The sequence below is a fragment of the Microchirus variegatus genome, assembly GCF_963457635.1.
Source record: "Microchirus variegatus genome assembly, chromosome: 5".
NCBI lineage: Eukaryota > Metazoa > Chordata > Actinopteri > Pleuronectiformes > Soleidae > Microchirus > Microchirus variegatus.
The window spans coordinates 8,362,702-8,383,546 of record NC_139806.1 but is presented as its reverse complement, the minus strand read 5'-3'; the positions used below and the strand labels follow the sequence as shown (position 1 = coordinate 8,383,546).

At 40.9% G+C, this 20,845-nt stretch overlaps 3 protein-coding genes across 3 annotated transcripts; 1 reads left to right on the top strand and 2 right to left on the bottom strand.

Moving 5' to 3' along the window:
• Positions 1–11,432: 11,432 nt before the first annotated feature.
• Positions 11,433–13,324, bottom strand: tmem53 (transmembrane protein 53; the record flags this gene model as incomplete). The annotated part of the gene is made up of 3 exons (XM_083889043.1): positions 11,433–12,134; positions 12,923–13,026; positions 13,270–13,324. 3 exons carry the CDS (start codon positions 13,322–13,324, stop codon positions 11,433–11,435), a joined length of 861 nt encoding a protein of 286 aa, XP_083745169.1.
• Positions 13,325–14,554: 1,230 nt separating this feature from the next.
• Positions 14,555–18,149, bottom strand: toe1 (target of EGR1, exonuclease). The gene is made up of 8 exons (XM_083890293.1): positions 17,988–18,149; positions 17,838–17,878; positions 17,354–17,450; positions 17,093–17,251; positions 16,834–16,947; positions 16,497–16,645; positions 15,959–16,121; positions 14,555–15,488 (listed from the first exon to the last, which is right to left on the bottom strand). The coding sequence occupies exons 1-8, from the start codon at positions 18,099–18,101 to the stop codon at positions 14,754–14,756; spliced, it is 1,572 nt and encodes a 523-aa protein (XP_083746419.1). The 5' UTR covers positions 18,102–18,149; the 3' UTR covers positions 14,555–14,753.
• Positions 18,150–18,898: 749 nt separating this feature from the next.
• Positions 18,899–20,263, top strand: LOC310926747 (uncharacterized protein; the record flags this gene model as incomplete). Its single annotated transcript, XM_083888935.1, has 4 exons — positions 18,899–19,048; positions 19,237–19,396; positions 19,523–19,695; positions 19,880–20,263. The coding sequence occupies 4 exons, from the start codon at positions 18,899–18,901 to the stop codon at positions 20,261–20,263; spliced, it is 867 nt and encodes a 288-aa protein (XP_083745061.1).
• Between the last annotated feature and the right edge of the window lie 582 nt (positions 20,264–20,845).

The window sequence follows — 20,845 nt, the reverse complement described above, 5'->3', positions numbered from 1 at the left end:
TTGACGGATGTTTCTGTCCTCGCTTTGGTTGTCATGTAACCCTTTGAGCCGTCAAACAAGCCACTTCCTGATCCCCTCACCTCTTCATGCCAACTTATCATCACTCACGTTACACTCCTCTTGCATCACACACACTGGACATACAGTATATATACGTGTGTGTGTGTGTGTGTGCGCCTAAAAAGTCTCTTGTACGTGCAATGACATCCTTCCTGCTCCTGCCCAGAAGCTACTGATGGTCAAGAGGAAACTCAAACACATGGACAACAAAGACAAAAACCTCCTCAAGGCCTTTCAAGCACCACAAGGATTATGAGACAAGGCAGACAAAGATGACAGCTATCCTCAAAATCATCGTCCTAGTGCTTCACTCACTTGGCAAATGCATGAATGCATTTTTCTTTTAATTCAGGCACACATTTGCTATGATTCACCCAATGGAATTATGTACTGTATCTCTACATTTCCAGAAAGAAAGACGTAGATTATGTTATAATGTTTGACTGAAATCTCTCGACAATTCAACTCCAGAAACAATTACACACACGAAATGAAGATTTACTGTTTCAAACTGAACGTGCACACATTAACAAACTCCTAAACCAGGGAAGATTAGAAGCTGATGCCTGTTAGCCACGGCACTAGTATGGCAGTAAAGATGTTACAGTTCACAAAGGAATAGGACCTAAAAGCAGGAAAAGTGGGGAAAAAAAGTCTACATTAAATAAAAAGACAAAAATGGAAAAGTCTAAAGAAGGAGTTAAAGTCAAACTCAGAAGTGGCAGAAACACAGGGAGCAGTAAAACAGAGCAGAAACACAACAAAAGTAAAATACAAAATAACTGGGTCGACTGTGAAGGGAACAAAGAGAACCGGACCAAGACACTGGGGAGAACAGAGACTAAATACTACATATAGGGAGGCAGGGACAAACAATCAGGACGCAAAGTTCAGGGAAATACTACAAAATAAAACAGTAAACAAGGAGCAGAAAAACCAAGGATAAAGAAGATTATTATGATTAATTATGTGGGGGGGGGGGTTTATCAGGGAAGAAAAGAAGCCATTGTTTAGTTAAATTTACACCGTTTTACCTGTAAAGGTTTTCACTGAGGGCCCTTTATGTCTTTATGTCAAGTTTGCATGTTCTCCCTCATGTGCCAGTTCAGATCGTGGATGTTTGGAGGTACAACATAAGAAAATATAGCATTTTGGTTGCATTGAACATTTCTTTAAGGGAGAAATGTTCTCGTTTTGAGGGTCGTGGTTTCTTCTCCTTGTGTGTACGTGTGCGATGGGTTGCAGGTGTGCATGTTTGATAAACATGATGTGTAGGTGGATCCTGGGAGCTGATTGGTCCTGCACAGGAGGCCTGATCACCTGCAGCTGCAGTGGAGCCAGCAGACATTTTGGTCTTGTTTTTATTAAACCTTTAAAATGGTTTGTTTAGTGTGTTGCTGGTGGTTTCTTGGAAGTTGAGGAGAGGGAGTCTCCACACTCTTCAGGGTCGTAACACTGGGCACTTCTGCGTCTAAAAACATGCAGATTTTAGTCGTAGATTAATCAGAGATTCTCACGCCCAGTTCGAAACCTGTTTAATCCGGGGTTTTTAAATGGGTTTTTTCACCAGTGGGAATTTGTTTAATCAGCATTCACTCCCAGGTCAAACGACGTTACATTCACATCAGTGACTTGTTTCAAATCAACCCTCACTTTAGCTCTGAGCTCGAGCACCGACGACACCTGCGAGGCAGAAGTTTGGCTGAAATGCAACTCAACACTCGTTACATTAATCCACTCGTAAAAAAACTAAAACCTGCATGGTTAAAAAAAAGAAAAAGAAACTCATTTGCACATTAAACACTCTACACTTGTTAAGCTCAGACTCTGTTATCATTACAAAGTCCACCACTTAAGCCTGCAACATAAATACAACGCTGCAGCTGACTGTACAGTAAATGTTTGAGAGAGCACATGCCTTCCATCAAAAATTAACTTGAGTAGCTTTGATAATTATACGACGGTGTAAAATATTTAGCAGCGGGAGGTGAGAGAGCTGTTTAGAGCAGCTCCAATGGACATCAACTTCATCCAGAGCCATAACAATTACCAACTGCTGACTGCTCTCTCAGCCACTGTGCTCACTCCACTTTGGCCTCTCTCTCTTTCTGTTTCCATACCTTTGTATTTGCATCTCTTCATCTCTCTCTCCCTCTGCAGTGAAGAGAGGGAGGCGGAGGCGAGGGAGATGATTTAAGGTAATGAGAGGAGTAAAACATCATTAGTGCAAATTAACTTTTGTCAGCTGAGGTGATCTTGGTGGGGGCGCTTCTGCCACTGGCGGCAGCTCAGATAATGGCAATTTATGCATCGCCGTGCGTTGCACTGTGTGTGAGCGTGCGATGATGGCCACCAAGGACGCTTTCAGTCTTAAAGGGCAAGTGCAATCTTACGAGAGACCTTTCTGAGGCGAGCCTAAATACTTTCATATCACAGCTGCTCCTCCGTACTGCAGTTTGAATAGAAAGGTGACCAGACACAGAGAAGGGCCCAACACTTGATTTACAAAGGGCAAATAACCAACATTTACCAATTCTATGGATTTATTTAAAGTAATAATTCATTCCCACCCAAGAGCTGGATACTTTCTGTCAATGATAACATAAAAAAACAGGAGGGAAAACTGAATTTACCACTTTGTTCTTGCTATTAGACAGAACTGTGTGGCTGAATGACTCACTCTCTTGCACCAAAGTCCATTAGCCTTTTTAGCTTGTGTGGACACGAGTTGCTGTTGCTATGTTTGTTAAAGTGCAGGTTACTTCCCGTGTGTAAAATTCAAACACTGAAGTCACAGATTAATGCTTAGTGAAGGAGGCAGCAGTGGATTAACAACTCCTGTGTGTCATGATGTACAATTGCTGATTTTCTCCATGGGGTTTGGTGTTGGCAGGTAAGTGGTTAGTAACCGTTGTCCTCATCTGTCATGTTAGAAATGTTACAGGTGCATGCTGCTCTTTGTTGTCACTTCACTCTCTGTCCCTCTCACGCTCTCTCTCTCTCTCTCTCCATCTTTCTGTCTTCCAAGCTCTGGCAGCAGACGGAGGCATGGTCATGGTTAATGCATGGGGGTTTGTGTTGCACTCAGCACTGGAGAATGGGCTCCAGTCCATTAATTAGTAACAAATGGTCGTTGGAAACAAGACAGGCCCAGCACAGGTCATCCAGCTCCAAGGGCTGGAGACACTGACGTCTGCCCTGGGCCATCTACTGTCCACAGCTGGGCTCCAAACCCCATCATCACTGATTCACAATGGACACAACACTGGGCGCATTCTTCCCTGAATTACTTATCTGTGGTGCTGAGACTGGGAGTTATTTGTGCATGCTTGTAGTGCTGTGTTTAAGAGGAAAAGGGCATAATGATTATGTGAGTGACATTCTGAAGCGCTTGCTCTTGAGTCTGGTTCTGCTCAAGTGGCAACCAGCAATGACGTCACCCATAAAAATCTGGGCTCCCGTTGTGAAGTCTTGAGATTTGTCCAGCTGTGTTGAGGTTTTGCAAATTCAAAAAAATCACCTGCAACAAAAAGCACCCATTGGCTCATCCCAGCTGTCAATCACACTGGTGACTTTGCAAAATCTGTTCATTGAGATTAGATCATTTTTCTCACTCCAGTGTCATCAAATGCTTGCTCGCTGTGTGAACCACTGGGTTTTCTCATTAGCATTGTCAAATTCTAATGTTTACATGCCTTGAGATAATGTATTCTGTGATTAAGGCACCTCACAAATACAACTGAAGTCATTTGACTTGTGCACATCACCCTACAACTAGATCAGCATCAGTTTCTTTAAAAGTGTTAAGGTCAGGTGAGTTTTAATAATTCTTGTTTAGACTAAAAAACAGTACAACAAAAACAAGTCAGTGCTCACAGGTGCACGGCGCATTTCCTGTATTTTCAGGACTCTGTGTGAAGAACCCGTTAATTAACCGGGCGGAATAAATTATCTGTAATTATCACCACAGGACCGAAGCACAGAGAGTAAAGCGGGGGAAGATAAAATCATGTATGTTAATCAAGCCATGATAAATTGTCCATGTTCATACAAATGTGGCCCTTTAATGGCTCCCGGTGCATGCCTCACACACACAAACACACACACACACACACAACAGAGTGGGCGGAGAGGGGAGTATTAATTCTATGAAGTGAGTTGGCAAGGAGACACTGTATGTAGGTAAGTAGTGTGTGTGTGTGTGTGTGTGTGTGTGTGTGTGTGTGTGTGTGTGTGTGTGTGTGTGTGTGTGTGTGTGTGTGTGTGTGTGTGTGTGTGTGTGTGTGTGTGTGTGTGTGTGTGTGAGATCATAAGCAGCGTCCTGTTGTCATCCCGGTCACGGTGGCAATGACATATCTTAATCTGCTTAGTTAGCGGCCAGGGGTCTTTAGCTAACGGATTATCAGCCAGATTTGAGTAATAGACTCCTCATTTGGCTTTAATGCGTTTTGCATAGAGAGCGACCTCCCCTCATCACTCTTTAAGATAAATCGGCTTCGCTGCAACAAGATAAAGGAAGAAGAAAAGAATTGTAAAGATATTAGTCTGCGAGCAACTGCATAAATCATAACATTTTGCTAATGGAGGCGAGGTTAAAACACTTACATGGGCTCGGTGGTGAACAAACACTACAATACACACACAGAGGCTGACGTACACTGAAAAAAAACTTGATCCTAATTCTTGGTCACATAAACCAGGCCAGTAGCTCTTTGCATTAAGACTTGTGCGTCTGAATTGTTAGTCTAAACCAGGTGTTCTCAAAGTTTTGATACCTGAGGGCCAATTTAGGAATCCAACATTGGACTGAGGGCCACCAAAGGAAAAAAAAAAAGTTAAAAAAAATCCCATTTGTAATAATTTTAATGACCAGATTACAGTTCTACAGTTTACACTTATTGGTCTGTATCCAGTAATGTCCTATAAACATAACAAGCTTAGTAGCACCTGGATTAAAACTATCAACTGTAATTAATTGCGGGCCACCATAAATGCTTCTGCGGGCCGCCATTGGCTCGCGAGCCGCACTTTGAGAACCAATGGTCTAAACGTATTCAAATACAGTACTTTAATATGGCGTTGGTAGCTCTTTTGCAGCTAGAACAATATTCTTGGAAGACTTTCCTCAAGATTTTGAAGTGTTTTTATGCCAAATTTGTGTCCATTCATTCTGTAAAGAATTTATGAGGTCAGCCACTGATGTTGGACAAGAAGACCTGGCCCATAATCTCTGTTCAACTCAAAGATGCTCGATGGGGTTGAGATTAGGGCCAGTGAAGTTCTTCCAGGTATTAAGATTGTCCTAGGAAACTACGGTGGCCTTGACATACCAGAATGGATGTAAACTCTCTCTCTTCAATTGGTTTTTTACTATATTTGGTTATTTATTATAATTCCTCATTCATTTATGGATTAAGTTGATTTTTGTGTTGTAGGCTTCCATTTTATTACATAAAATACACTGGCTGCGTTTTCCAGTCAGGTGACGTCAGCCTCTGTAAAGCAAGGCCCCTTAGTCCAAAGTACAATTAATAAGCGTATTCTAAGGCTACAAACACTAAAAAACATTTATTTTATACTTTTACAAACATATTTAGGGGTAATTTATTACATTTCTGCCAATAAACCCTTCTAAACTGAACGTTTAAGGTTTTGTGGCTAAGCGAGTTTAAGCTAGCTTCTGCGTTTGTGGAGATGTTAGCCATTTTCTACAGCAAAACGTGTGTTTTCATTGTACCACTGCCTGTTATAATTTATCTTCATTCCCGTCTGAATGGCAAAAGAAAATTCCCTAAATATTTAATGAACCAAAAATAGACTTTATTTGTAAGAATGTTTAGATAGAATTTCCAATAACAAACACACACACACAGTGGGATATCCTGTGGTTGTGCCTGTATTTACATTTGTGTCCGTCGACACAATAACCTGCAGGAAATCTAGTATCGCTTTCCTTTGTGTGAGAATAATCGTTTGCCTTCTCGTGTTCGTCGTATTATTTTAGCCTCTTGAATGTTGTATCAGAAAAACAATTTTTTGTGTGCTTTTTTGTGTTTTGTGTTTGTTATTTTTTAAACTGAACAAAAACAATAAAATTAAAGGTGCCATATGTAAGAATGTGGCCAAAAACAGTTACTACATTCAAATTCAAAATACCGAGGTCTTTTAGGTTTCGTTTTCTAACATAACTGGCAACCAGTGGTTGCTCGGCAGGTGAGACTCAATTGACTGCAATGATTGGTAGATGGCGCCACATGCCAAAACGTGATTTGCAGTCTGCAAAATATTTATTTTAATGCAAATTTTGTCTGTACTGTTGTTGTTGGTGAGTTCAGTTTGTTATATGAACATTATTCCTGAGTCTCTGTGACATATTAGGAGGATTTTATGGCCAGTTGCTTTAGATTTATTACATATTAACACCTTTAACAATCTAAGCTAGTTTCAGAGATAGTAATCGGTTGTATTTTATAAAGGATTTCCATATTGTGGGATTTTACTATAGTCGTGCAAAATCATCAGGATGGAGACAAATCTTTACTATGGGCAGATTGACTCAATGTGTGTGTGTGTGTGTGTGTGTGTGTGCGTGTGTGAGAGAGTGTGTGCGTTTCCCTCTTAGACACACCTCATTAGATTCTCCCCTTCCACCAATGTATTTGTTTATTGCAAACAAGTGAAAGATGCATGTAAAAAAAAAAAAAAGAGATGCATGCCACAAAATCCAAGTCTCTCTTTTTTTTTTTCATAAACACACACATGCACACACACACACACACACACACAACAGATATTCACCCACAAACAAACACAGACAAAGCAGCTCTGGGCCCTACCGCTGCCGTCACAGACACGAGTTGGCCTGTCTGTGTGACATGCACAGTTTGTTTGGTAGTTTTAATTTGACAGGGCTCTGAATAGAGCCACTGAAACACACACACACACATCTGCGCGGGGCCCACACATGCGCACAAAAATTCTCAGGCCTACACACACACACACACACACACACCTTTAATTTGACAGCGCTCTAACAAGAGCCTGCTGCTTGTCAAATGTTCTCCAGTGGCAGCAGGGATCCGCAGAGCCGAGGGGGTTCTGTTCAAGGACATCTGTGAAGAAACACACACACGCGCTGAACAGTGTGTGAGAGGCAGCCTGCTGCAACACACAATGGGAGAGAGGCTGCACACACGCTGAGGGGTTTCTACACTGCTGTTCCTCTCACTCTCCATCTTCCTCTCTATGTCTTTCTGTCCTTTTTCTCTTTATCTAACATTCCATTGCTTCTTCTTTTCCTTTTTTTTTGCCTCTTTTGGTCTTAAGTAGAGGCTGAGGGGCTGAGATAGACCAGAGGAGATTTTGATGACGGCTCCCTGTCTGGTCCAACAAGCCGATTTTCTTCTAAAACCACACACACACACATCAATTTTCTCTTCATTCTTCAATACAAAACACCACGATACCTTTTAAGCTACTCAAAAGCGGTTAGGACTTTGGTCCTGATCCTCAGCATTTTATCATATTGAAGGTACTTGAGGGCACTTGTGATGGATTACACCTCTTTGTGTGTGTCTGTGTGTGTGGGGGGGGGGGGGGGGGGGCTCCCATGCTGTCTCAGACTCAGCTTCCACAGGACACTTTGCTCATTAGAGGAAAAAGAGGATGATTTGAGTGACTTCTCGTTGGCTCCCTGCTCCACTTGATCACAAGGCTGGTCCCTTGGAGCGAGATAGAGAAAGGAGACATTTCAACGCCGTGTGTGTCACCTGTAAAAGACAGCATGACACACCTGGGTGTGAATGTGTGTGTGTGTCAGAAGAGATGTGACTATAAAGAATAAAGAAAATGGATATAGTATGATGAGGGAAAATGTCAATTTGTCTTCCAAAACTAATTAATACAAACTCTAGCATGAGACAAAGAAATGTAAACCTACAGACTAAAAAAAATTAATAATCAAAGTATGTCAGACTTAAAATCAAAATGTCAAACATTATACAATATCAGTGCAGATCACCACAGAAAGAGGGTTCAGAGATTTGCCATGAGATCCTATCCAATACTTTGCATATGTGTGTGTGTGTCAGATAAAACTCATGCACATCCCCATCCCATGATCTGGAAAGTGGGTTCAGAGGTTTGCATCCAAAATGTCAACATGAACATAAATATAAACACCTCTTCAATTCGCCCTGACATTAAACCAAGGGAAATTGTTGCAAAAAAAAACGGATTTCATTTTGGGGCTTTGCATGATTTGCCGAGGTGGAGAGGGGAAACATTAACCTGCTTCAAGGTGTTGATTGTATTTTTTGATAAAAACTGGCACAAATGTGACTCCAGAATGAAGACGTCTGTGGCTCCTGTGATGATAAAAAGCCGCCCGGCTTATTTGAATCCTGTAAATCACAGCTAAAAGTCAACGTGTAAAGCCAAGGTCTATGAAACTATCAGCAGCGAATAGAGAACATAGACGATGTGTTACCGCATTTGCCAAGTGCTACCACTTAATACCATTAATCTTGGTGCCCTCCCCCCCATCTCTCTCACTCCATCTCTGCGCTGGAGTGTTCAGCGTCCTCTAAAAGTATGGATCTTGACCGCAGCCATTTTCCTCGGAAGAGGGAAAGGCTAAAGAGAAAGCGCTGACCCCTCTTCGCTGCAATTTTCCCCTCATCAACTTGTGAGACTTCATTAACTTCCATGGTGTAATTTCTTCCTCAGTGCTTTTCTAAAAGCGGGGGGGGGGGGGGGGGGGGGGTGTTATGACGGCATCATCATATCCAACCTTTCTGTTCTTCTTCTCCTCTCGTTTTCATTTCATTTTCATTCTCTCACTCTCAAACAGGAATCATTTTACGGAGCTAACGTTGCTGTTAACCTGCAGAAGTTATTTCTTGGTGCACCACAGCAGTTTAAAGCACAGGGATTTCTCCCCACAGCTAACATCTCACAGCCTTAATCCCTCAGGAGCACAGATTAAAATAACCAGTGCTGAACCTGATGGTGGTCTGTGGGCTTGGTGTCACACTTGAGGCCTCTGTGAAATGTTGCACGATGGGGGAACTGTGAGGCAATGCTGCCCTCTTCTGGAATATTAGCGCCACTGTTTGTAGAACATACCTTCCAGATTTTGAATTTGCATCCCGATTGTGGTGACAGTCGACATGGTGATTGATTTCACAGGTATATGAGGGTATTTTAATGTAAATGACATGGTTACAAAGTGGGAACAAACCTTAGATTATTTCTTATCAACTAGTAATTAGTCAAATAAATCAAATACCAATAAATAATAATAATCTAATGTGAGGCTCAGAAGACATCACATTCTCTTCCCTGACACCAGAACTGATTTGTTCTTAAAAAGTTATACATTTCTGCACTTAATATTAATTTTTACTTCATCTTTGTGTATGTTCTTGTACTGTTGTGTACAGGGAACTGGCTGATTGTGGTATTTGTGTTATGTTCTTTGCTCTTCTAGTTGTCCGTTTTGTGTTCAATCTTGTGGAAAAATATTTTAGATTAGGGCAAATTTTGCTAATTATTTAACACAGAAAAACACTAAATTGTATGTCCAGTTGATTTGTTCCTTGTGGGTTTTTCATACCGAATCCAAATCATACATGACTGATATCTCGTCTTTTCCGCATTAAAAAAAACATTGATTAAACATAAAACACAATATGAATGGAGAGCAACGTTGTGCTTGACATTTTCAGGGGATGATTTATATGTAAAGGATTATTTTATGTCGTACATTACCTCGGTACAGAGTATAAATACTTGCTCCACAACTGCCTAGATGTAATGAATGACTTTCAGTGCCAGGTCCAGACCTGCTGCAGAGACAAATACCAACCACTCACTCTAACAAATGTCAAATGTGACATGGCCAAGACAGTAAATAAACATCCCTGTAGGACCGAGGAGGCAGATGTGCACTCCTCAAACAGTCAGTGACGTGTCATGACAGGAGATGAGGGGGAAATAGAAGGAACTTTATCAGCCTATGGTTTTAAGATTCCTTTTTTTCTTTTTTCTGATGTCGTCCTTCACTCTGATGACGTTTATTACACGCAGGGAGTGAAGCCCTCTGGTCATCAGTGAGTGAGCAAGACGAAGGAACCAAGCCGAAATAAAACCTTGCTCTTTTAAAAGAGCGGTCATAAACTGTACCCGTCTCCAACACTAACTTTAAAGGCTCCATTAAAAAAAAAAAAACATATTCCATGTTTTAATCGCGTTAGAACTGCATTCCTCGTTCCATTATATGTTGCTATATAGCAAATAAATCAAAGAAATTGCTTCACGGGAGAAGAATGAATCACTGCGAGGCTACAGCTAATCTTACAGGTTCTCTTAGCGATGAAGTCCAACAAAATCCCAAAAGTCCTGCTGGTCTTGTTCAACTTAACTCTCGAGTCTCAAGACGGAACAGAAGAAGCCTCTTCAAAGGAGAGGTGAAATGTCTTCAACTTAACTGTAACACGTCCAGAAGCCTATACTGCTAACTACAGAAGGTAACCATGACCTGGAGGACTGAGAACCTTCACAGACATTCATCTTCTACAGGACGCCAGAGACAAACAACCATCTACTCTCAATTTAAAGTGTCCAATTTGCATAAATCTGCATGTTTCTGGACACACACGACACACCCTCACAGACATATGAACATTATATTTTATGAGCATTCTGATTTATTGAAGGCACATCAGTTAAAAAGCACAAATAGGTTGTGTTGAACACATACATTCATAGTCAATCACCTCTTTGCTTTAACTGAATCTGTATTCAAAACACACATCAGGGGCCGTTTATTCTACTGGAATGCACGTAGTGCATTTTTTTTATATTCAAATACATTAAGTGTTTAATTATTCCAAATTTTTAAAGTTGCCTTTTATTGCAATAGCCTTTGCACTCTGACCTTTTACAGCTTAAATACACAGATTATTATTATTTCCCAACAGTTTCATTTAGAATCACTACTACTAGTCTACAATCTATTACATTTAACAGCAATATTAATAAATACCATTGAAATCACCCAAAATAACTTAAATACCCCAGTGTATAGCAGTGTTTGTATTGTTATTGTTATACGTGGTGTACGACTACTGAGTGTGCTATATTAAGCCTCTGTGCCAAGGACATGTGACACAGTATTTCACAGGGCTGGGTTAAGTTCAGCACATTATGTGGAACCTTCCCACTATGTGCACTGAGACGGTGAAGCATCCTATACAAGTTCAGTGCAAATTCCAGCTACCTTGACAACACTTTTATACTCATTTTCTTAGCAGAGACAAGAGGAAAAATGAAGTTAGACACTAGAGACAGACAGCAAAATCCTGCAAGTCTCACTGATCTTGAACCCGGTGTCTCCTCTTCACCTCGGTCCCTTGTAAGTCTTTCACGCAAGCGATCAGGAAATCTCTGCACTTGAGGGCGTACTGCTCAGGGAAATCTCGGAAATGACTGACGTGGGGACTGGAGACAAAATCAAAATTGTCCACAGGGACATCCTTCAGCTTCAAGGATCCCATGAAGAGCTCAATGTCCGAGTGTCTGACAACTTGATCGGCTTTGGAATACATGAAGAAATGAGGCCAGACAGGGGGTCTGTCCTGCACGGCGTCATAGTGGTTCTTGTGGATGAACTTGGTCAACGGGTAAAGCACGATTCGCAGCAGGAAAATGACCACAGCAAAAAGGGCGAGGAGGAGGAAGCGCATAAGAGGACTCACGCGTGGTCCCAACACGGACGTCATTGCGCGCAGGGCCCCCGGAATGTCCCTACTGCCTGGGGCGCTGTCCACAACAGCCCCCAGCACACTGAGGGAACTGAACTGTTTGTCGCTGTGCAGCAACTCTATAATGTACCGGTAGAGCATGAAGCCACCGTTACTGAATACATGAAAAAAAATAGGACTGTTCTCCACCTCATAGTCATAGAGAATCTCCAGCAGCTTCAGGGCCATCCCACGCAGCTCCTTGTAGCCGATCGGCTCTGAGATAAAGAGTGTTTTCAGGGGAGCGGTGTAGCGGATGATGACACATCCCTAAGACAGAATAGAAGGAATGAATACAAGAGGTGCATACGAGTTTACTGGTGCCGTACAATCTATATCTTGTTTGCGAGTAACTTTTTGTGATATTTGTTGTTATTACTCTGATCTTTGTGAAGAGAAACACTGACGTTATTTGTATTCTGATTCCTTTATTTAAAAAAATTAAAAATATGAATATTTTTCAATCACAATAAAATACTGGAAATATGCATGCAGGTTTAAAGGTGCCATATGTAAGAATGTGGCCAAAAACGGTTACTACATTCAAATGTATTGGTAGACGGCGGTAGGTGGCGCCACATGCCAAAACATGATTTCAAAACATAAACATGATTTGCAGTCTGCAACATATTTTATTTTAATGCAAATATTTTGTCTGTACTGTTGTTGGTGAGTTCAGTTTGTTATATGAACATTATTCTGAGTCTCTGTGACATATTAGGAGGATGTTATGGACGGTTGCTTTAGATTTATTACATAATGCACCATTAAATAACACATTTTTCAGATTCTACAGGTTTAAGTGTCAAGTATGTAGTGCATTTAGTTTGATTACACTTGATCAATAGCACGACTGTCTTTAAAATTGTTCATTTACATAATGTTTGTCCTACTATTTCATGTAAGGTCTATTTCGCGAGACATTGAGCATGTATGACATGCATGTATGAGTTAAACCCATGCAAAAACCCAATCCAAATGCCAGCGATGACATCATTTGACAGACATTGGTTTAAAAATAAAATAAACAAATAGCTAATTAGCTAATTAGTGTTAACCTGCTCGTTGTAGATGGCGCTGTACTTGGAAAGGTGCTTGTCTTTGCAGCCAGCCCAGCCCAGCAGTATCACCACTGGCTCCTTTGTCCCATGCCAGTGTTTCTCTGAAATCAAAGCGGACAACAACAATAAATAAATAAATAAATAAAAACAAAACAGCACGTTAGCACAGATGTCACTGCGGGCTAAGCTAAAGGGAAGCTAACAAACGAGTGAGCGGGTTTAGCTGTTTAGTTCCGCAGCGAACACGCTGTCGTGGTTTTTATTAGCGTTCACGCTGAGCTAACTGTGACACACACACATACAGTATGCGCATGTCAGCGATACAATGACAAAACGATGCCCACCGGTTGTGCCCGCATCTGGAAACACGATGTTGTAGTCAATTTCCTCTTCCGCCATGTCTGTGCTCGATATTATCAGCTGATCTTGTTCGCTTACGTCAGAGTTTGTATCATTCGCAGTCAGACAAGAGGCAGTTATTCACAGCTCCAGGCTGATGGACACTGACTTCTAATGAATGACTTCTTCTTCTTCTTCTTCTTCTTCGCTGCTGCTGCTTCGTCGTTTATTCAAACAGCGTCAAGTTAAAGTTGGATTACCGCCCCCTGCTGTATGGGAGTTGCTACTGTAGCTCTGAACTATTAATTAATTACATTTATTCACGTTACTGTAATTGAGTAGGTTTTTTGTGTACTTGTACTTTAACCAGAAATGTTTTTCTTTTTAATGTAGTTTTATTTAAATTTTTAATTTTACTTACACATCTGTTACAGAGTAAGACATTAAAAATTTGAAGCATTTGTGACCTTTGACCCATTTGACTGATCACATATTTTATTTTGTCAGCACTTAAATTTGTAAAGGTTTTCCTTTAATTAAAAACAATTCATGTGATTGAAAATGTTATCATCGTATATTTATTTGATTACAATTAGAATCTACTTTCCATGTGTCTATCTGCACTCTTATTGTCTTTCCAAGTAATGACAGAGGAGTAAATAAAGATGAAGGAAGTCCCTTTATTTTACTTCACAGGTTAAGGAAAAACATGGTATGTGGAGTAAAAGCACACATCAATTACCATCGTCTCTTTGGCTGTTTCTGAATACATGATGACATCATTTATTGGTCCACTGCACTGCAATGTTTTGCTACTTTTACCAACTGTCACAGATGCCATAATTCAATATTTCCTGAAGGTTTTTAGTTTTACAGGTTGATTACAAGGTCAAACGAGAGAGAGGACTACCCAAATCAATGACATATAAAATATAAAACCAAAGGGCCATTACATTATACTGACCTACTGTATACGTGGGGCCACAAAATGTTGGGCATCTTTAATTTAGTGTGTTTAAACTATGAATTACTGCTCACAATAGTTAGTTTTCATTTACTCAACGAATCAGTACATGTATATTTCTATTGGAACTCTTAACATAATGAGAAAATTAAAATAACCAGAACAGTCCATGCAAGTGATTCTTTTCTTCAGCAAAATGCTTATATGTTCATAAGTTAAGTACGGCTGAGTACACCACACCTTAGTCAATTATTTCTGTTTAAGACAAATCAAAACTTTGCCTGTTAATGTTATTGTATAAAAAATTAGGGAACCAAATCACCAGAGCATTTAAAATTCAGCCGAGTCATCAAAACGCTTCCATGATAATTCACTAACAAACAAAAATGACGACCTCATGGCAGCTGAGGATCACAGAATGTCACTGATAGTCTTTGAGACACTTCAGTCTGCCTCATTGTCCATCCATCATTTAAAAAAAAGAAGAAGCATGCACTGTGAATTTCCACTTGTTTAAACTGTGAGCTACATTTTGCTTTCCCACACCATCTCCATCTTCTGCACGTGGGCCTTGGACGACTTGGAGAAGGTGCTTTTAACCACGTTGAGAGGAGCCGCTTTGCCGCTGAGATAAACCTTATTGAGACAGGAGGGCAGCCACAGCTGCTCGTCCTCGTGCTCCTTCTTCTCTTCAGCTCCCACTCTTTCCTCCTGGACACAAGCACACGAGTAAGCAAAAATGTATCCCGTCATGAAGGCGTCAAACCCTGCTCGGTGTGTTCCGGGGTCTGCCTTTTTCTGAGCATCAGGCCCAGCTGAGAGGTCACTCAACTTCTCTTTTTCTTCACTCTTGTCTGTATTCGTTTTCCCGTTTGTTTCCTCACCTGCATTTCTTACAGAATGTCTCAAGTCCGTCTTGTCCTCACTTACTCCATTCCCCTCATGTGCCGTTTTCATGTCCCCGCATTCATTCTGTTGAGTGTCCATCACTGGTCCACTTTCTGAACCCAGATCAACAGTCATCGTTTGCTGTTCATCTGCTCTTTCTTCTTGATCCACCTCCATGTGGGGTTTTTTGTTTTCCGGGGCACTGTCTAAGATGGAGGAACCCTCTGCTTCACCTCCTTTACCTCTTTTCTTCTCTCGGCGTCTCTTCCTCTTTTTTCGCTTGTCATCCTTGTTGTTCTCATCCTGGAGGATGATCAGGTCAGTGTCGTGTGATAACGGACACTGGGAACCATTTGGACACCAGCCAAATCCCTGTCAAACAAACACACAACAAGAGAGGACAATTTTATATTAAAGGTGCCATATGTGGCCAAAAACGGCTACTACATTCAAATTCAAAATACCGAAGTCTTTAAGGTTTGTATTTTGACGTAACTGGCAACCCCGTGGTTGCTCGGCAGCTGAGACTCTACTGATTGCAATGATTGGTAGACGACGGTAGGTGGCGCCACATGCCAAAACATGATTTCAAAACATAAACATCATTTGCAGTCTGCAAAATATTTGTTTTAATGCAAATATTTTGGCTGTACTGTTGTTGTTGGTGAGTTCAGTTTGTTATATGAACATTATTCCTGAGTCTCTGTGACATATTAGGAGGATTTTATGGCCAGTTGCTTTAGATTTATTACATAATGCACCTTTAAATATAGACGTTATATAGATTAAAAGAAGAAGTAGACTTAGCTTAACTGATCTGACAGAAACAGGTTGACACTTACAGAGAAGCGCTCACAGATGTCGGTCCGTACTTCAGTAGAGGCAATTACTGGACACACTCTGAAGTCCACATATCTGGACATGGGTCCAGCATATTTACAAAACTCCACATGGACATGATGTTCAGTCCCTCCAGAAGTCAGACTGCGAGTGTTATCCAGCTTACTGGAGGGTGGACGACATGAAATATGGAAACAGCAAAACAATTAAACTTGCAAACATCTGTCTTCACTCTGCGGTGTGTCCAAACCTTTGACTGGTAGTGTATGTTTTCAAACGCATGCATGTGACTAAGTTGTGATTCATTTGTCAAACATAATGACTCGTCAGGTTTATTTGGCAGTAGCAATAATCAGTAATGTTAGATTTTTGGACAAATCTGATCTATTTTTTAATTCGACTTCATCACATTAAATAAGCAGAACATACCATTATATTATAACTTTAAGTATTACAATGAATGTCAATACAGATTCTACTCTACACCTTCTTTGATATTCCATTGGTTATATTGAATAGAAACAGTAATCCCCTACTAACCATTTCTTAAAGGCATACTCCAGATAGGAAGCACTGAGCCTCAGCTCAAACTCAGTGACGTATTTGGTGTCATAGATGCCTGCAGGAAACATCTCGGACAGGTCGGCTGTAAATGTGGCCAGACGCTCAGGCAGATGAGCATAAAAACACTGGTGGAGAGAGAATACATTGCATTTAAAAGACTAGATGGATGGATGGTGATTGTCGCTTATGCAGAAAGGCAGCAACAGCATATTTTTGGTGGCAGACTAAAATGTGATATCGTCTGAATACAGCCAGTGCAGAAAAATAAATAAATCGCATTTACTAACATCTTATTAAATAAATTTTCACCTACCTGGTAAAGGAAAGCAATGTCTATGAGGCCATTGTGGAGCACCAGGGGTTTGCGTGCACGCAGCAGTTCAGTGAATAACGCCCTGATGTGGACACCTCTGTTGTCAGATTCTCCCTGAAACAAGAGCAGAAAGACAAGTGGTCAGTCAAGAAAAAAAAAACAAGAAAAAAATAACTTTTACGGTGTCCATTTCAATGTAATACTGGTAAAACAGGTGCAAAGTTCAGCACAAATAAAAAAAAGCAAGAAGCCTCAGTACCTTATTATTGCCTTTGCAGTAAGATATTCCATGTGCATACTGCTTGTTAAAGTCAAATCCATGCTGCACCAAGAACTGGACTGACTGGGGCTCAATGATGTACTCCTCTGAACACAACAGGGTTAGGTTATACACCTGGACCAGGTAAGTGTCTGGTGCCTGAAGAGGGGAATTACAGATTAAAGGTTAATGGAAAAATCCTGCACTTTTAACTTTTCACAGAGTTAGACAGATATTGTGATGTATTGCTATATGTTGTACCTTGACGTCCTGTTTCTTGAAGCAGGCGAATCCCAGAGAGAGGATGGAGCGAGAGCGTGCAGCGTGGCATATGGCTTTATATCGGTCTTCAATAGATCTGAAACATCGGATTGGAAAATCTTTATCGTCCCTGACGGGCAATTTTTGTTTGCAGCAGGAGTCACACAGCGCAGTAAATGCACAGTACAGTGGAACATAAATATCACAGCAGAGTCAACTATATGTAAACACCACAAAACAAAGTGACAGAGAAGAAACTTTCAGTGGCTTCCAACCAAATACGCACCTTATTTACATTCACTCTTATCTTATTTCTTTCTTTGTACAGTTTTTATAACATTGTGTAATTGTTAATCTGTATACGGAGCTGCTGAAACCCTGTTCTCTCCCCACTGTGGGATAAATAAAGCTATCTTATCTTATCTTATCTTATCTTATGCTTCTTGCATGGCAATTCCAGTCGATCAAAAATGTTTATACTCACTCGGCCAGCAAAGCTTTTCTGTTCCCAAGACCACTCAGCTCCTGAACACAACAGAGACCCGTTAGGTTAATTAATTACATTATTGTTATCATGTGACGATGATGCTCAGTGGGAGGCTGTCAAATCTGTGCACGCCAAACTTTTACTCACCGTGTCCAGTGCAACGAAGGACGACGTTTTAATGGCCACTACCATAGCAGGCCAAAGCTCTTTAAAGTTGTCGTTCTGGACATCAATAACTGGGACAACCAGTGACGATGCCATGTTCAATTGATTCAGTGTACAACAGCGGAAACTCTTTTCCTCTTTTAGTGCAGTTGAAGCGATGTTGCTGCTACCAATGCTAACAACAGTGTTGACTAACTTATCCAACTAACTTGTTAACGATTTTATCGGCTCTGCTCTGTGCACACATTATACTATCACAGATAATTCAATAATGTATTAATAATGTAGCCTTAACTGTAAGTTTCTCTGGTCGACAACTCTCAATCATGCTCTCAATGAGTATACCGTAAACATTTCAACGTGCTTCCCGGGGTCCTTTTACAATCAACCCATATAAGTTTGACGTCTGCCAGAGCGCAAATAATATTTTGTCTCTCCGTGTACGTCCGAAATAGTCGCCCTCAATCAAAACTAAAGTTGTATCACTTGATGTGTAATGTGTGATTTATTTTATCTTCTATTTTGACCTTTTGGGCCTTCGTTGAAATCGTTTTAGACAGGCGTTTACAGTGGGCACACATAAACACTGCGTCACGATACTCATCCATCGAAGAGAAGTGCGCCATTTTGGCTCAAACAAAGTGAGAAACATTTTCATCTCAGCTAAAATACTTGAAATTAGACGCTTAAAAATGATGTGAACATCTACGGGATAGTGCGCTGGTTTCCACGGGTGAACATTTATTTTAAATTTAACTTTTATTTGTTATTTTACTCCTCGTATATATTTAAATAGTAATGATTGAAATCCTCAGCTGAGCTTCATTTACAGCAAATCACTCCTATTCTATTATCAACTAATTTCTCCTATACTATTAGTTTTAACTGGTGCAATGGGTGGCTGCTCCGCTCCAAACTGCTCCAACTCAACTAGCATTGGCAAACAGCTATTCAGATTTCCCAAAGACCTTGTTCGTAAGAAAAAGTGGGTGGTGAACTGTCGTCGTGACTTTGAACCAACACCTCATTCCAGACTCTGCCAGGTAAGTTCCCACCCATCAAAGCTAATGTTAGTGTATACATGTAATAAATGAAATTAAGGTTTATTGATTTGAATTCTTAAGGTAAGATATATTCTAATTCATGTTACATTTACATGTATTACTGTTTGCATTCGCTTACATTACCTTTTTCTTAACCTGTGTGTGTATGTCATTGTTGTTTCTCCAAGGATCATTTTGAGCAGAGCCAGTTTGAGGAGATAGCCAGGTCTCCAGCTGGAGGGAAAAAGCTGAAGCCCAATGCCATCCCTACTATCTTCAGTGTTGGAGACCCTCCTTACCCTGCAGTAACCATCCCACACATCCTGCTGCCCGTGAAATCTGAACCAGGTGACTCAACCTAATCTGTTCATCCAGGACCACAAATGTGTTGAATAATGTGCTTGGCAAAAATACAACAAGAACTGAAATCCAAGCATTCAGTTATAGTTATAAGGTGCTTTGTGTCCCTCGTAGGAAAGGGGAAGAAATGTGGGGACCATGGCTATGCCAGACACAAACCTCTGTCTGATGCATTAGAAGATGATGCAGAGAGAACAGGCGAGGACCAGCAGTCCTGCACACAGTGTGAAATCCTCAAGAAACAGCTGGATCAGGAGATGAAGCACACTGCAAGGCTACAGAAGGAGGTAGGGTGGATTCTAGGGTTGCTTTAATCCAACAAATCACTGTTTCCTTTGATTTTTTTTTTCTTGTGAAGTGCCTGCTTGCTAATTTTTACATCACCGTCAAAGCTGTGAAGAACCACAGGTCAAAATGAGCAGTAATGCATAGTAGATGATCTGATCCAAATTTCCCCTTTGTGCGTACCAGGCAGAGGAGATGAAGAAACGCCTTTATCGTCTGGACCGGATCGAGAGGGGCCTCCACAACTTTCTCTTCGAGGATCAGATTCGTGCCCTGTCGCTCACCAAGCGATCCCGCCGGGCGGTCTGGTCCCCAGAGACCATCCTGAAGGCCCGCAAGATCCGCTGTGCAGTCGGCACCAAAGGCTATGAGTACTTGAGAGAGATTGGATACCCACTGCCTTCATACAGGACTCTATGTAACCGTCTGGAGACTAAGATCATGGTGACGACTGACATGAGCTGTGAGGAGCTGGCAGAGTTGGGACTTGGGCTGGTGGCCACCTGTGACAGTCATACAGAAGGAGTCGTGGACAACGATGAGGAAGAACTGATCCGTGTTTTGTCCTGATCCTAATGTGACCTGGTAACCAAAGGGAGAATCTTCAGAGTTTACTCAGACATTTACAAATGTGTTGTTAAATAAAAGGAGATGGGCCACTGTGCCTCTTATCTTCTCGATGAAAGTTTAATATATCAATATAAGATGCTTTTCTTGACAGAGATTGTGAGTTCACAGGTTGTGTGTGAGTGTGTGTGTGACTGACACTAAAACACAGCTATGCTTTGTGAGATAGTTTATGCTTATAATGTTTTGTTGCATAAGCTGCAGTATAAGGCATGAACATGTGATGAGACATAACATGGAGTCTGGATAAAGATGACTGTCACCGAAAAGTCACAAGAGTGTGTGTTAAGTAAAGACATATTTGCACAAAGGCAGTTGATTTGTGTGTTGTTTTTCGTCTGCGCAAGTGTTACTACAACTACAGACAATTGTGCTAAATGATAATGTATTCAGGAGGTTTATAGTTTTATTATTGCCTTTGCATGTAAAGGTTTTGCTCATTTACACTTGCCATACATCCCGGTTATATCAGATCAGATCAACAATAGATTAAAATATACCTTTTGACAAACGTTGCGAGCCAGG